At 43.5% G+C, this 13,732-nt stretch overlaps 1 protein-coding gene across 7 annotated transcripts in view; it reads right to left on the reverse strand.

Annotated features, from left to right (window-relative positions):
* nalcn (sodium leak channel, non-selective) overlaps positions 1–13,732 on the reverse strand; it is a 181,785-nt gene that overhangs the window by 59,872 nt on the left and 108,181 nt on the right. For 6 of the 7 annotated variants that reach the window (XR_009512315.1, XR_009512316.1, XR_009512317.1 and 3 more), the window contains exons 25-27: positions 8,508–8,639; positions 4,945–5,112; positions 3,191–3,295 (exon numbers count right to left, since the gene is read on the reverse strand). Coding sequence is in view for 4 of the 7 variants with exons in the window: in XM_059970505.1 (XP_059826488.1) it covers positions 3,191–3,295; positions 4,945–5,112; positions 8,508–8,639 (405 nt within the window). In the remaining 3 variants the exon portion in view is untranslated. The remainder of the gene's footprint in view (positions 1–3,190; positions 3,296–4,944; positions 5,113–8,507; positions 8,640–13,732) is intronic. The other variant, XM_059970506.1, reaches the window with a different exon arrangement.

Consider the following 13,732-nt stretch of genomic DNA (forward strand, 5'->3'; position numbering starts at 1 on the left):
CAGAAGGGTCTCGGCCTGAAACGTCGACTGTACTTATTTCTATAGATGCTGCCTGGCCTGCAGAGTTCCTCCAGTATGTGTTACTTGGATTTCCAACATCTGCAGATTTTCTCTTGTTAGCAAATAAGCCTCACCCTCCCACTTTCTCCAAACACAACCTCAGAGACCAACTTGGACAAAGAACATCCTCAGCTCACCATTTACTGCAAGATCATGCTCGCAAATACACAAAACGTTGCACTTGTTCCAGTTTAATAACATGTACAGTGGGACAACCAAAACTCTACACAATATTCCCAATGCATACTCACCAACAAATGCAAAATAACATCCCAACACCTACACTCAATGCGCTTACTGATGAAGGCCAATCTGCTGAAAGCCTTCTTCAACCTATCTACCTGTGACACCACTTTCATGGAATCATTCTTAAGTCCTTCTATTCTACAACATTCCCTTGGGCCCTATCATCCACTGTGAAAGTCTTACCCTGGTTTGACTTCCCAAAATGAAAACACCTCAGACTTCTTTGGATTAACCTCCATCTCCCATTCCTAGGCCCACTTGCCAAGCTGATCAAGATCTTGCTGTAATTTTTGTTAACTCCATTCACTGCCTACAATATCACTATTTTGGTGTCATCTGCCAACCTATAAACTATGCACATTCTCACCCAATGATTGGCTGAGGTCTCCATCAATACAGTCTCACTCACTGGGTGCCCACTGTAAAAAGTGGACGGTGTAGAATCTCAGTGTCCATGTTCATGGAGAAAATGAGCAGATTATAATTACTATCATCAATAATATTCACAGCATGAAAGATACATCAATTAACAGTAGCCAATTAAGAACATAGAAGCAGGAGCAGGAGTCGGCCATCTGGCCAGTCAAGCCTGTTCCACTGTTCAATAAGATCGTGAACTCAGCTCCATCTACCTGCCTTTTCCCCATATCTATCTGTGCCCTAACTATATTTAATGAGGTAGCTTTTACTGCTTCCCTGGCCAGGGAATTTCACAAATTCACTACTCTGAAAAGCAGCTCTTTCCCATCTCTGCTCTAAATCTACTACCCTGAATCTGGAGGCAATGTCCCCTAGTTCTATTCCCTCTTACCAGAGGAAACAGCTTTTGCTGTTTCCTCTGGTAATCCCTTTGATTGTCTTGACGATCCCTTTCATAATTTTATGTATTTCTATAAGATCCCCTCTCAATTCTTCTGAATTCCAGTGAGTATATTCCCAGGTGACTCCAGCAGTTCCAATGAAATGTTAGCTCATATACTAAGTGGGAAGATAGAGGAAGATACTTGGATGGTAATTTATTTTTTTTAAATAATGAAAAAATGTCAGCCAGCTCTTGCTCCGTGGGAGGTGTCCCTGGGGAAAATTGCAACATTTATCTCCAACAAAGGAGAACATAATGATGAAAATATCTGGCAATAACCAGGTGTAGAATTATCTGGACTAGCCCAGTATCAAAGTAGTTCCTCTCATTGTGACTCAAGTGACAGATGGGCTTGGTGGGAAAACCTCCAACCCCTCTGGTAGCTCGTTAATGAAAGGGGATGTTGTTTGGGATCCTCAGTGAACAACAACATAGGAGTTCATAAGATTGTAAGAGGCACACATAAAGTAATCAGTGTCTTTTTTCCAAGGGCTGAGAAGTCACATACTAGACAGCATCTATTTAAGGTGAGAGGGGGCAGGACGAAAGGGTTGTGTGGATCCATTTTGTAAAAACATAGAGAATGGTGTGTGTCTGTAATGTGCTACGGAGTGGTGTGGAAGCAGACACAATGGTGGTATTTTAGAGCCTTTTAGATATGCACATGAATCTGAAGGTAATGGTGGGATATGCATCACGTGCAGGCAGGAAGGATTAGTTTAATTTGGCATTGTGTTTGGCATAGACATGGTGGGCTGGAGAGTCTGTTTCTGTGCTGTTCTGTTTGAGGTTCTAATGTTTTAAAAAGGGAACTGAATTCATTGCTACAAAAATCCACACCCTTTAATTTTAGTGGAGTTCACAAACTGCTGGTTGGCCAGAACGTGGTAGCATAGTGGTTAATGTGATGTTATTACAGCTCAGGATGCCAGTGTTTGGAGTTCAGTCCCCTGTCTTTTGTAAGGAATCTGTACAACCTCCCTGTGGAATGCCAGGGTTCTCTCCAGATCCTCTGGTTTCCTCCCACAGTCCAAAGATGTACCAGGTAGGTTAATTTAGACATTGTAAATTGTCCTGTATCAGGTTAGGATTAAAGTCGGGTTTGTTGCAGATTGCTGGGTAATGAGGCTTGAAACATTGGAAGGGCCAATTTTGTGCTATATCTCTAAAAAATAAGCAAACAAACAAGTAAAACTGAAATCTTGATGGACCACAGTTAGGACAACCCTGAAACTCAAAAATGCCCAAGCCAAGCTCTTCACTGCAAAGAAAGATCAACAACTTTGCATTGTATGCAGACATCCCTGGGAAACAATGATTCCAGCAAAGATTAATCTGCTGGAGGAACTCAGCTTGTTAAGCAGTATCTGTAGGTCAGAGGGATGGTTAATGTTTTGTGTCAAGTCTCTGCCTCAGGACTGAGAGAGTAGAGGGGGCTGGTCATTATAAAGAGGTGCAGAGAGACAACATCTGCCGGAAGTAAAATCCTTGTATGTGCACAGGTACTTGGCGATTAAAGTCTGATTCTGATTCTGAGAGGGAGGGCTGATGTAGATGCTGGTATGACCATTGAATTTTACTTCTTCCGTAGGTGATGGGTGGAACCACCAGAGGAGATGGTGGGCAGATGGAACCAGATGAGTGAGGGGACAGGAAAGAGGAACCATCGGAGAAGAAACCCAAGTGGATAGGTATGTGGGAGTTGGGCAGGTCCAACTGGTGGAAGAGTATGATGAGTCTGGGAAACAAGGGAGAGAGATATTGACGATGAACAAAGCTGGACTAGTGGGAGTTGAACAACAACACAGATGCTATGAGATTCTGCCGGAAATATAGCCCTTATGAAGAATCTCAGCCCGAAACATCAACTGTTCTCTTCCTCCATAGATGTTATCTGATCTGCTGAGGTCCTCCAGCAGTTTTGTGCGTTGCTTAGGAACATAGGGGGAATTAGAAAAGTCACTGGTCATGACCATGGAAGATGGAGTTCTGTCTTGTATTTTCTGAAGTTAAGTTGCTTACCCGCTTGGTGATGTGAGGATCATTGCACTTGGCAAGTTTCCCGGCAAAAAGCTGAACCCCAAAACTTGCGAAGACCAACATGAGTGTTAACAGCAGAATGGAAACCTGACAGAAGAGACAACAGGCAATGAGGTAATTTAAGGCAGGCTGGAGATCAGTAGTGAACACACATACCATGTAGGATCTGGATTACACTGGAGAGAGAAATATGAGGAAGTGTGGGGAAAATGGGTGGGGTAATGGAAAGGCGTGGGAGATGGTCAAAAAGCCAACACGTTCTCCTTGTGACCTATTGGTTTCCCTGTGTGCTCCTGTTTCCTCCCACATCTCAAAGCTGTGTGGGGTTGGTGGCTGTAAACTACCATATGAGAAGATGGGGTGCCTGGGAACTGGCAAGTTAATGGGCATGTGAGAGAGAGTAGGTTACCAGTAGATTAGTTGGGGAATGAGATTGATGGGGTTGTTTCAAAAGCTAGCATGGACTCCATAGGCCACTTCTATATTGTCAAGAAGCATGAGGCTGGAGACTACTGAGCTGGACAGGGTGGTGCTGCCTGTATCAACTTGACTGGTAGGAAGTGAGGCAACCTCACCCCTCAGCCAGCTCATGAGTGCTTTGTTGCTGGGGTCAGTATTGACTTCAGTGCAGGAGTAGGGGAAAGGTCGTCTAATGTCTCACCTCCAGCTGGTTCATTGCATGAGCCAGGAGGTCTCAGATGAGCTGATCCATGTCGAGGAAATTGCCAACTCTTTATGGTAGACCTAGCCAGAGGTTCTGAACCTAACCTGGGCCCAGCACAGATGCAGCCAGGAAGAGAGTGCACCAGAGTCTCTACTTTCTTAGATGCTTAAGGAGATTGGGCAAGTCATCTAAAACTCTGATAAACTTCTACCAATATATGCTGGAAAGCATCCTGACTAGTTGCATCACATTTTGGTATGGAAACTCCAAAGCACAGGAGCGAAAGAGACTAAAGGGTGGTGGATTCAGCTAGTTCCATCATGGATACATCACTCCCAACCATCAAGGACATCTACAACAGGCAATGTCTCAGGCAGGTGACATTCATCATCAGGAACTCCCCACAATCCAGGCCATGCCTTCTCCTCCATGCTGCCATTAGGTAGAAGGTCCAGGAGCTTTAAGACTTGCATCTCAAGTTTCAACAAAAGCTTCCTCCCCACAGACTTGACTTTCACTAAGTATCATGAATGTTTAATTTTGTTTGTTGTATCATGTATGTTATGCATAATTGATGTTAATTAGTGTTTCTCATGTTTGTAATGCAATGTGCTATTGCTATAAAAAAACATTTTCGTGGCATTTATACCCTGGGTACATTTGCCTGTGACAATGAATTTTAATATTTGCTGTGGCTTACATGGAAAATGCGGAAGTATATAAAGGAGAGACTTAGGCTCGGCAAACAGCAGTAATACAATCCCCTGTGCTGTAGCTCACTAACTTGGTGGCAGAGATTTTTTGATCAGCGGAGGGATCAGAGGGTGTTTGAGAAGATATTTCACTCAGTTCGCCCAAGCGGGAGAAGGTGGTGGCAGAAATTCTCTACCCAAATGAAAAACAGCAGAAGGGTCAGAATCTGCAAGAATATGGATGAATTGCTGGAAGTAGGGTTAAATGGAAGTTCATTCCCAGTACAGACTCGAGGGGTTGAATGGCAAGCCCCCACCCACCCCCTGTCCTTTACTGTTATTTCCAAGGTTTCAAAGCCTTCACATCTGTGGCTACTCACCAGAAATATTTCTTTGAAACCACTGAACAGCTCCCGCAAAACCTTCCTCATCTGAGGAACCAGCTTGAATATCCGCAGAGGTCGCAGGCATCTCAGCATCATCAGCAGCTGGGCTCCCGACTGGGCAGGGACAGTATGTGGCATCCAGCACAGGAAGATCAGACTTTGCTGACGGACAGAGCAGGAGAGGCAAGGTCAGCAGGATAGACCTCCAGCCAGATAGGATACAGACAGGACCCAAGCCCAGAGGCGCTGAGCACCAGTACTGGAGCTGGTTCTGTTCTGCGGTCAGTGTAGCACACTCCTTCTCAGAGTGAACCCCAGTGAAATCCTCAATATCAACACAGATCACACCCTCCCTTATGAAGTGCACAGGAGACAGCGCGGCGGAAGAGGCCATTCAAGCCCAACTAGTCCATGTCAGCATTAATGCTGTACTGTCTGGCTCAAGATAGACAGTAGACAATAGGTGCAGAAGAAGATGGAGGAATTTCTTTAGCCAGAGAGTGGTGAATCTATGGAATTCACTCCCTCATTCAGCTATGGTCACCAAGTCATTGGCTATATTTAAAGTGGACATTGATAGGTTCTTGATTAGAAAAAGTGTCAAAGGTTACAGGGAGAAGGCAGAAGATTGGGGGTTGAGAGGGACAATAAATCAGCCATGAGGGTGTGGCCGAATAGATTCAATGGGTCAAAATGGCCTATTTCTGCTCCAATATCTTTAATATTATGGTCCTCCATTCAAGCCTCCTCTTGTAATTCTTCATCTATCAGTGAGACCCTCGGTCCCCTTCTGCCTCCTGCACCTGCCTGGCTTCTCCATAAACCCATCCTTATTATTCAGCTGGAGGCAGAAGAGACTGCAGACTGAAGAATCTGCAGCAAAACACAAAGTGCTGGAAGAACCCAGTGGGTCAGGCAGCATCCGTGGAAGGAAATGAACAGTCGATGCTTCAGATCAATACCCTTCAAGGCAGAGGAGAAACAAAACACAGAACAGTACAGGTTATTCAGCCCATGATGTGTACTGACCTATTAACCTATAACAACCTAATCCTTCCCTCTCATATAGCCGTCCATTTTCTTTCATCACTGTGCCTACCCAAGAGTCTCTTACATGTATCTGACTCTACCATCACCTCTGGAACTGTGTTTCTTGTATTTACTGCTTTGACAACCCTCTGTACATTCTTCCAAATGCTTTAAAATTATGCCCTCTTGTATAAGCCATTTCTGCCCTGGGAAAAATATGCTGGCCTCCCTCTCTACCTTATGCTTCTTTTCATCTTGTACACATCTATCAAGTCACCTCTCATCCTTCTTTGCTCCAAAGAGAAAACCCCTTGCTCTCTCTACCTTTCCTATTAAGACATGACGTCTAATCCAGGCAGCATCCTGGTAAATCTCCTCTACAACCTCTCTAAAACTTCCACATCCTTCCTATAATGGAAAGGCAGAGTGAAGTCAAGATGGCACTAAATGGCAACTCATTTGCTTGCATCTTCGGAAACAGCTGTATTTCCATCTTTAATATCTTTATTTTTCCTTTTCAGGGTTCTTTTGAAGACCCTGAGCTGGAGTTACACACTGACTTCGGTTCTTTGTGGGAATGGGACCAGTTCTCGGGGTATCAGGACTGGCTGCTGTTCTGCACACTAAGGGAAGGGTTCGGCCTGAAAGTCTGGCTTGGATTTGGAAACCTAAGATCTCGGGGCTCTGGAGATGGGCGGATTGAGAGCCAGTGTCATGGTAGGAGACCTGTGTGTCGTCAGGATAGTCAGAAAATCTTCTGCCGTGTGCCCAAAGACCTGAGATTGTTGGGAACAGAGCTTGGAAAAAGTAACGTTACAGGCTTCTAATATCGTAAACCAGTGAGTTGTTTGTTATGTCTCCTCGCTCACTGGGGAAAAGCAGAGAGACCTCCTTCTTCCTTATTAGGGAGACAGAGAACCAGATGAATACCGTAATGTCTGGTATGTCGAATACCAGATGAAAAGCGAAGTCTTTGAGGTAACTGCAAGCCTGTGACTTTGCTATTGCCTTGCTCACACTTGAGTGCTCGATGGTGGGTGCTGATGCTTTTTTTTTGCTGGTGGGAGCCGAGGGGATTGTTGCTATTCGCCGCTAACGCGCTGGAGGGGGGCTTTGGGGTTCTAACTGTCGTTCATTCTTTGGGGCACTCTATTTTCGTGGATGTTTGTGAAGAAAAAGCATTTCAGGATTTCTCTGACATTAAATTGGACCTTTGAACTTTTAATGAGACAACCAGAACTGAACACAATACTCCAAATGTGGTCTAAACTTGGAGATTGCCGGTCTAGAGAGGTAGAGGAAGGGGGTAGAAAACGAGCTGGTCAGCAATAACTGGATCGAGATGAGGAAGGTTAAAGATAGATGATGGAAGAGAGGAAGTGGGAAAGCAGTCAGATGCTGACTGACCCACTGAGTTCCTCCAATACTTTGTGTGCTGCTTGCTATTCACTGTGGGAGTGTGTTCCACATTTTCACCCTTCTTTAAGTAAATACATTTTGCCTGAAATCCATAGGAATTAACCTAGTAACTATCTTCTAATAATAAAGCCATTGGGCAGAAACAGAGCATAAGACCCCTCTTCTCCATGGTGGTGTTTTTGCGCCACACTTGCCTCCTCCCCACCCCTCTGTTTATCCCACATCCTTTCAAACCTATCCTTGCACTGCATCTCAATCCCTCCCAGTGAGAGTAAGATATTCCCATTCTCATTGTTTCTTGGGTAAAGGAAGTTTCAGAGGGTTGTTGACTCAGCCAACTCCATCACATACATACCACCCACACCATCAAGGAGATTTTCAAAAGGCAGCGCTTCAAGAAGGTGGCATCCAACACTAAGGACCCTCACTATCCAAGACATGCCCTCTTCTCATTACTACCATTAGAAAGGAGGTACAGGAGCCTAAAGACCACACTAACCCTTTTAGAAACAGCTTCTTCCCTCTCTGAATGGTCCATGAACCTATAAACACCACCTCACTGTTTCTCTTTTGCACTACTTATTTATCTAATTTTTTATTGTAACATTGTAATTTTTATGTCTTGCACTGTACTGCTGCAACAAAAATGACAAATCACGACATACATCAGCAATGATAAACCTGATTGTGACCCTGAAGATTCTCGTGAACTTCAAATCGGAATTATTAACCGGCTCTTTTATTGATGGCTCCAGGTTTGGGCTCTGCCATGTGAAAACCCCAAATGAATGGAGCTCTTTTGTAATCCTTAAGGCTTCAGTAAGGTAATACCTCAGTTATTTCTCCGGGCAAAGAAACATTGATGTGTTCTGAGTTTTGGTAGCTATAACTTCTCAGTCCTTGTATCATCTTATGAACCCTTTGTTTCCCTTTTGCCAGCTGTTCCTTATAACACCTACGAGAACTGTAGACAGCTCACTGACTCTGTATCCATATGAGATATATCCTTCACTTCTGCCCAGTGTGATTGTGGGTTGATACTTTCCAGGATGATAACTGTGCTGGGAAGTCAATTTAAGATACAGTATATGTGCAACCTGAGTTCTTACAAGATAAATGAAGATATCCATCACTCCGCCAAAATCCCTGATGACAGCCGTAGGGGTGAAGAATAAACCATCAGCCAGAATTCTGAGGTTCAGCTCGATGCTCATGAATATCACAAACACGAACTCTGCAATCTAAAGACACAGATGTATCAGTGAATGGACTCATGGACCAAAGTGAACACAAGTCAAACAACTTCCATCAGTAAACTAGAGGGTGTGGGTTTAAGAACGACACACAAAATGCTGGAGGAACTCAGTGGGTCAGGCAGCACCTGTGGAGGGAAATGTTCAGATGATGTTTTCAATGAAAACCCTTCAACTGGAGAGCAGTGTATTGTGTGTTGCTGCAGAGTCCAGCACCTGCAGTCCATTTTGTTTCAGGTTTAAATAAGTCAGCTAAATATGCAGGAGCTGACTAGGCGAAGAGCTTTATGCAAGAAAATGCAACAATCTAGAACCTGTAACCTGAATGGGTGGTGGAAGCATATTCAATGGGAACTTCAGAATGGGAGCTTGGTAAATACTGCAAAGGAGAAGCTCACAGAAACATGTGGGGAGGGGGGAAATGTAAGGGAACTAATAGGAAAGTTTTAAAAAGAATGCTATGGAGTCATGATTTGTGTGGGCATTTTTTGTTGAAACATTTTGCACTGTTTATTGTAACTCAGTAATTTTTGTGTCTTCCATATACTGCCACCACAAAACAACAAATTTCATGACATAAGCACACAGAAAAAGCTGGAGGAACTCAGCATCTATGGAGAATAAACAGCTGACATTTCGGGCTGTGACCCTTCATCAGGACGTGTACAAGTAGTAATAAACCTGATTCTGTAAAGCCAGAGCAAATATGAAGATATGTAATGTGTTAATAGTATGTAATAGTTCTGAGGGAAATATGGAATGGTGTTTACAATGGTATTGCTATATTATTGTCATGTGTACTGATACATAGTGAAATGCCAACCAGAGAGATCATTCCATACTTAAGTACAAAGAGATAGTAAAAAGAAAACAGAAGGTAGAATATAGTGTAATATACACAAAATGTTGGAGGAACTCAGCAGGTCAGGCAGTGTTTATTGAAATTAATAAACAGTCAGAATTTCAGGTCAAGATTCTTTTTGGGACTGGAAAGGATGCCAGAATGAGGACACGGGAGGAGGGGTAGGTGGACAAGCTTGAAGGTAATAGGTGAAGTCAGGTAGGTGGGAGGGGGAATGAAGTAAGAAGCTGGGAGCTAATACGTGGAAAAGGCAAAGAAGAAGGAATCTGATAGGAGAGGAGAGTGGACAATGAGAGAAAGGGAAGGAGGACGTGCTCGGGGGAGGCGATAGGCAGTTGAGAAGAGAGGAGGTACGAGGTGAGCCAGAGTGGGAATGGAAGATGAGGTAAGTGTTGGGGGGATGGGTTTTCTTTAAGTGCAATCGTGAACAATAGCCAGATCAGAAATGCTGATCAAGTCAACTAGTTCCCAAAGAGAACTCTCATAGGCCAATCAGATGGAAAACACTTGAGCAGTACGGCGGAGGTTTGTGCTATGCATGACCTGATCTGGAAGCATCATGTTGACTCATAGCAGATCAGGTTCATGGTGGAACAGCTTAGTCAAGGATGCAGTGATCAGCACTGATGGACAAATTACACCTCCACTACCCCGAAATGACCAGAAATTGGAGAACTAGATATTCGTGTCATCAGGTTGGAGGCTACCTAGATGAAATATGAGGTGTGGCCCACCCATACTGATGCGAGTGGTTCCATCCACTAAAAGCAGAATTTCCTGGGGGCCAACCATTTTAACTCCTATCTCCCTTCCAGTTCTGACGTTGGTTTAAAGCTTCCTCTTCTGCCACAATGAGGCCACTCTCAGGTTGGAGGAACAACACCGCATATCCTGTCTAGGTGGCCTCCAACCTGATGGTATGAACTTGGAATTCCCTAACTTCCCATAATTATCCCACTCCCCCCTTCCCTGCTTATCAATTCCTTACTTTGGCCTCTTACCTCTTCTCCTCACCTGCCTATCACCTCCCCCGGTGCCCTTTCCCTCATGATCCACTGTTCTTTCTTAGCAGATTAATGTTTCTCCAGCCCTTTGCTTTTTCCACCTATCACCTCCAGCTTCTTGTTTCAACCACCTTCCACTGCTCACCTGGCTTCACCTATCACCTTCTAGCTTGTTCTTCCTTCCTTCCCTATCTTCTTATATTCTGGTATCGTCTCCCTTCCTTTCCAGTCTTGATGAAGGGTCTTAGCCTGCAAGTTGAATGTTTATTCACTTCCACAGATGCTGCCGGACCTGCTGAGCTCCTCCAGCATTTTGTGTGTACTGCTCTGGATTTCCAGCATTTGCAAAATCTCTTATGTGTAGAAAATATTGTTACACTTAAGAGAGTGCAGTGCAGAGCTACAACAAGGTAGATTGGGGCATCAAGAATTCATCTTTGGTGTGCGAGAGATCCATTAAAGGGAATGCCAATAGTGGAAAATGAACCAAAAACAGCAGAACCTACTATTTCATAGATTCATAGAGTACAGAAACAGGACCTTTGGCTCACTGGGTATATGCTGACCATCATGTACCCAGCTCTATCAATTCCATTACCAGCACATATGCCAGATACAAGATGATCACAGCTGTTGATTACAATAACCTGGTCCAGTTCCTGCTTGCATAAAGAGAAGCAGAAGGGACAACTGCTCATCGCTGCGTTTGGGGTCACATAAAGCCAGATCAGGGACGGACAACAGATTTCTTTCATTACAGAGTAATCTGTAGTTCCATGGATATGGAACAGTACATCACAGGAACAGACCCTTCAGCCCATGGTACTGTGTCATACACAATGCTAATTTAACTAATCCCTCCGCCTGCACACGATCCATATCCCTCAATTCCCTGCATATTCACATATCTGCCTAAAATACCACTATCATATCTGCTTTCACCATTACCACTGGCAGTGTATTCCAGGCACCAACCACTCTATGTAAAAAGAAACTTGGCCCACACAACTCTTTTAAACTTTCCCCCTCTCACTGTCCCTCAGTATTTGATATTCCTATCCATGGAAAAAAGATTTTAACTGTCAACCTTTTCCATACCTCTCATAATTTAATAAACTTCTATCAAGTACCCTCAGCTTCTGCCACTCCAGAGAAAACCCAAGTTTGTTCACACTCTCCTTATAGCTTATACCCTGTAATCCAAACAGTATCCTCAAAAATATCTTCTGCACCTTTCCAAACTCTTGCATCCTTTCTGTAGTCAATAGGGAATAAGAAGATGCTTAATTTTTAATCCCAAATTTATTCAACAAAAATTTAAAATTTCCATCTTCCCAATTTCGATGCTAAGGCCTACTCCGCTACACCAGGGAGCAGATCTAAGGATTCAATAGGTCAATGGCAGATGCAATCTCAATGGCTCTTCACACGGCTTTTGACCACCTGGACAACACAAACACCTATGTCAGGATGCTATTCATTGACTACAGCTCAGCATTTAATATCATCATCCCTACAACCCTGATTGAGAAGTTGCAGAACCTGGGCCTCCGTACCTCCCTCTGCAATTGGATCCTCGTCTTCCTAACCAGAAGACCACAGTCTGTGCAGTTTGGTGATAACATATCCTCCTCGCTGACGATCAACACAGATGCACCTCAGGGGCCCACTGTCCTACTTTCTATGTACCCATGACTTTGTGGCTAGGCATAGCTCAAATACCATCTATAAATTTACTGATGATACAACCATTATTGGTAGAATCTCAGATGGTGACGAGAGGGTGTAAAGGAGCGGGATATGCCAACTAGTGGAGTGCAGTCGTAGCAATAACCTGGCACTCAATGTCAGTAAGACGAAAGAACTGATTGTGGACTTCAGGAAGGGTAAGATGAAGAAAGATCGGAAGTGGAGAGAGTGAGCAGTTTCAAGTTACTGGGTGTCAAGATCTCTGACTTTTGCACGATTTAAAATCTATTCAATATACCTATACTTTAATTGATATATTTATTTATTACTATTTTATTTTGTTTTTTCTTCTATATTATGTATTACATTGAACTGCTGCTGCTAAGTTAACAAATTTTACGACACATGCTGGTGATAATAAACCTGATTCTGATTCAATCTGGTTCAGAACGCTGTTGCTTGCATTATTGTGTTTTTTCTTTCTCTGCGCAATGGTTTTAGTCCTTCGTTTTTTAAAATGGGTTCATCAGGTTTCTTGCGGCTGCCTGTAAGCAAACAAATCTCAAGGTGTAAAACTTCTACATTCTTTGATTATAAATGTACTTTGAATCCTATGGTGGGATTTGAACTCATATCTCTAGACAATAGGTCCTATAACAGACTTGTACCTCAGCACTATACATGATCTCATCTGTAAGCGTGCGGGACATTGCTGCATTACTGATGGATTTGGGGGATTGCATTTAGACATGAAGACTCACTGTTGTTGGGGTCTACAGCCAAGCTGGTACAGGTGATGGGCATCTGTAGGTTATACAGGGTTAAGACAGGAGGCAAGAATCCAGGAAAGCTCTATTCAATATCTTGTTGTTAATTGGAAAATCATGAGCAGATCATTTGCAAGTTCAAACATGCCCTGTAGGCAAGAGCTGCATGCACTATGAACACCACGCTTGATGTAAAACAACTCTAAATACACAGTATGGAGAGGGAAAGACATGCAGTTTCATTACAGGTCTCAAGTGGTCATGGTTAAATTATTGGAAACTCTGCAACTGATTTGCATACAGTAGCCATTGCAGAGTGTGATAATGAGACAACAACATACAGCATAGAAACAGGCCCGTTGGCTCAACTCAGCCTACTAGGTTGCCCAGTGAGATAGTCCCATCTGCCACAGACCTCTAAACCAAGTAAAGATGAAAGATTCACTTTATTTGCCACACGTACATCAAAACATTGAAATGTACAGTGATTTTGCATCAAATCTAATCAGTGAGAGTTGTGCCAAGAGGCAGCCTGCAAGTGTCACCACACTTCCGGTGCCAATATAATATGCTCACAACTTACTAACCAGTTCTGGGGCACCTCAAGGCAACTCATGTAGCAGCAGAACTCTCATTAGATACGATTAAATATTCTCGTTTCAGCCTGATACAGCTAAAAAGCACAACGGCTTCCAAGGTTAGTACAGTCAACAAAGGATGTCTTGATGTGTTTAACTGAACTACCGCTGCTTAAAACTG

The sequence above is a fragment of the Hypanus sabinus genome, chromosome 5, assembly GCF_030144855.1.
Source record: "Hypanus sabinus isolate sHypSab1 chromosome 5, sHypSab1.hap1, whole genome shotgun sequence".
In the NCBI taxonomy this organism is placed as follows: domain Eukaryota; kingdom Metazoa; phylum Chordata; class Chondrichthyes; order Myliobatiformes; family Dasyatidae; genus Hypanus; species Hypanus sabinus.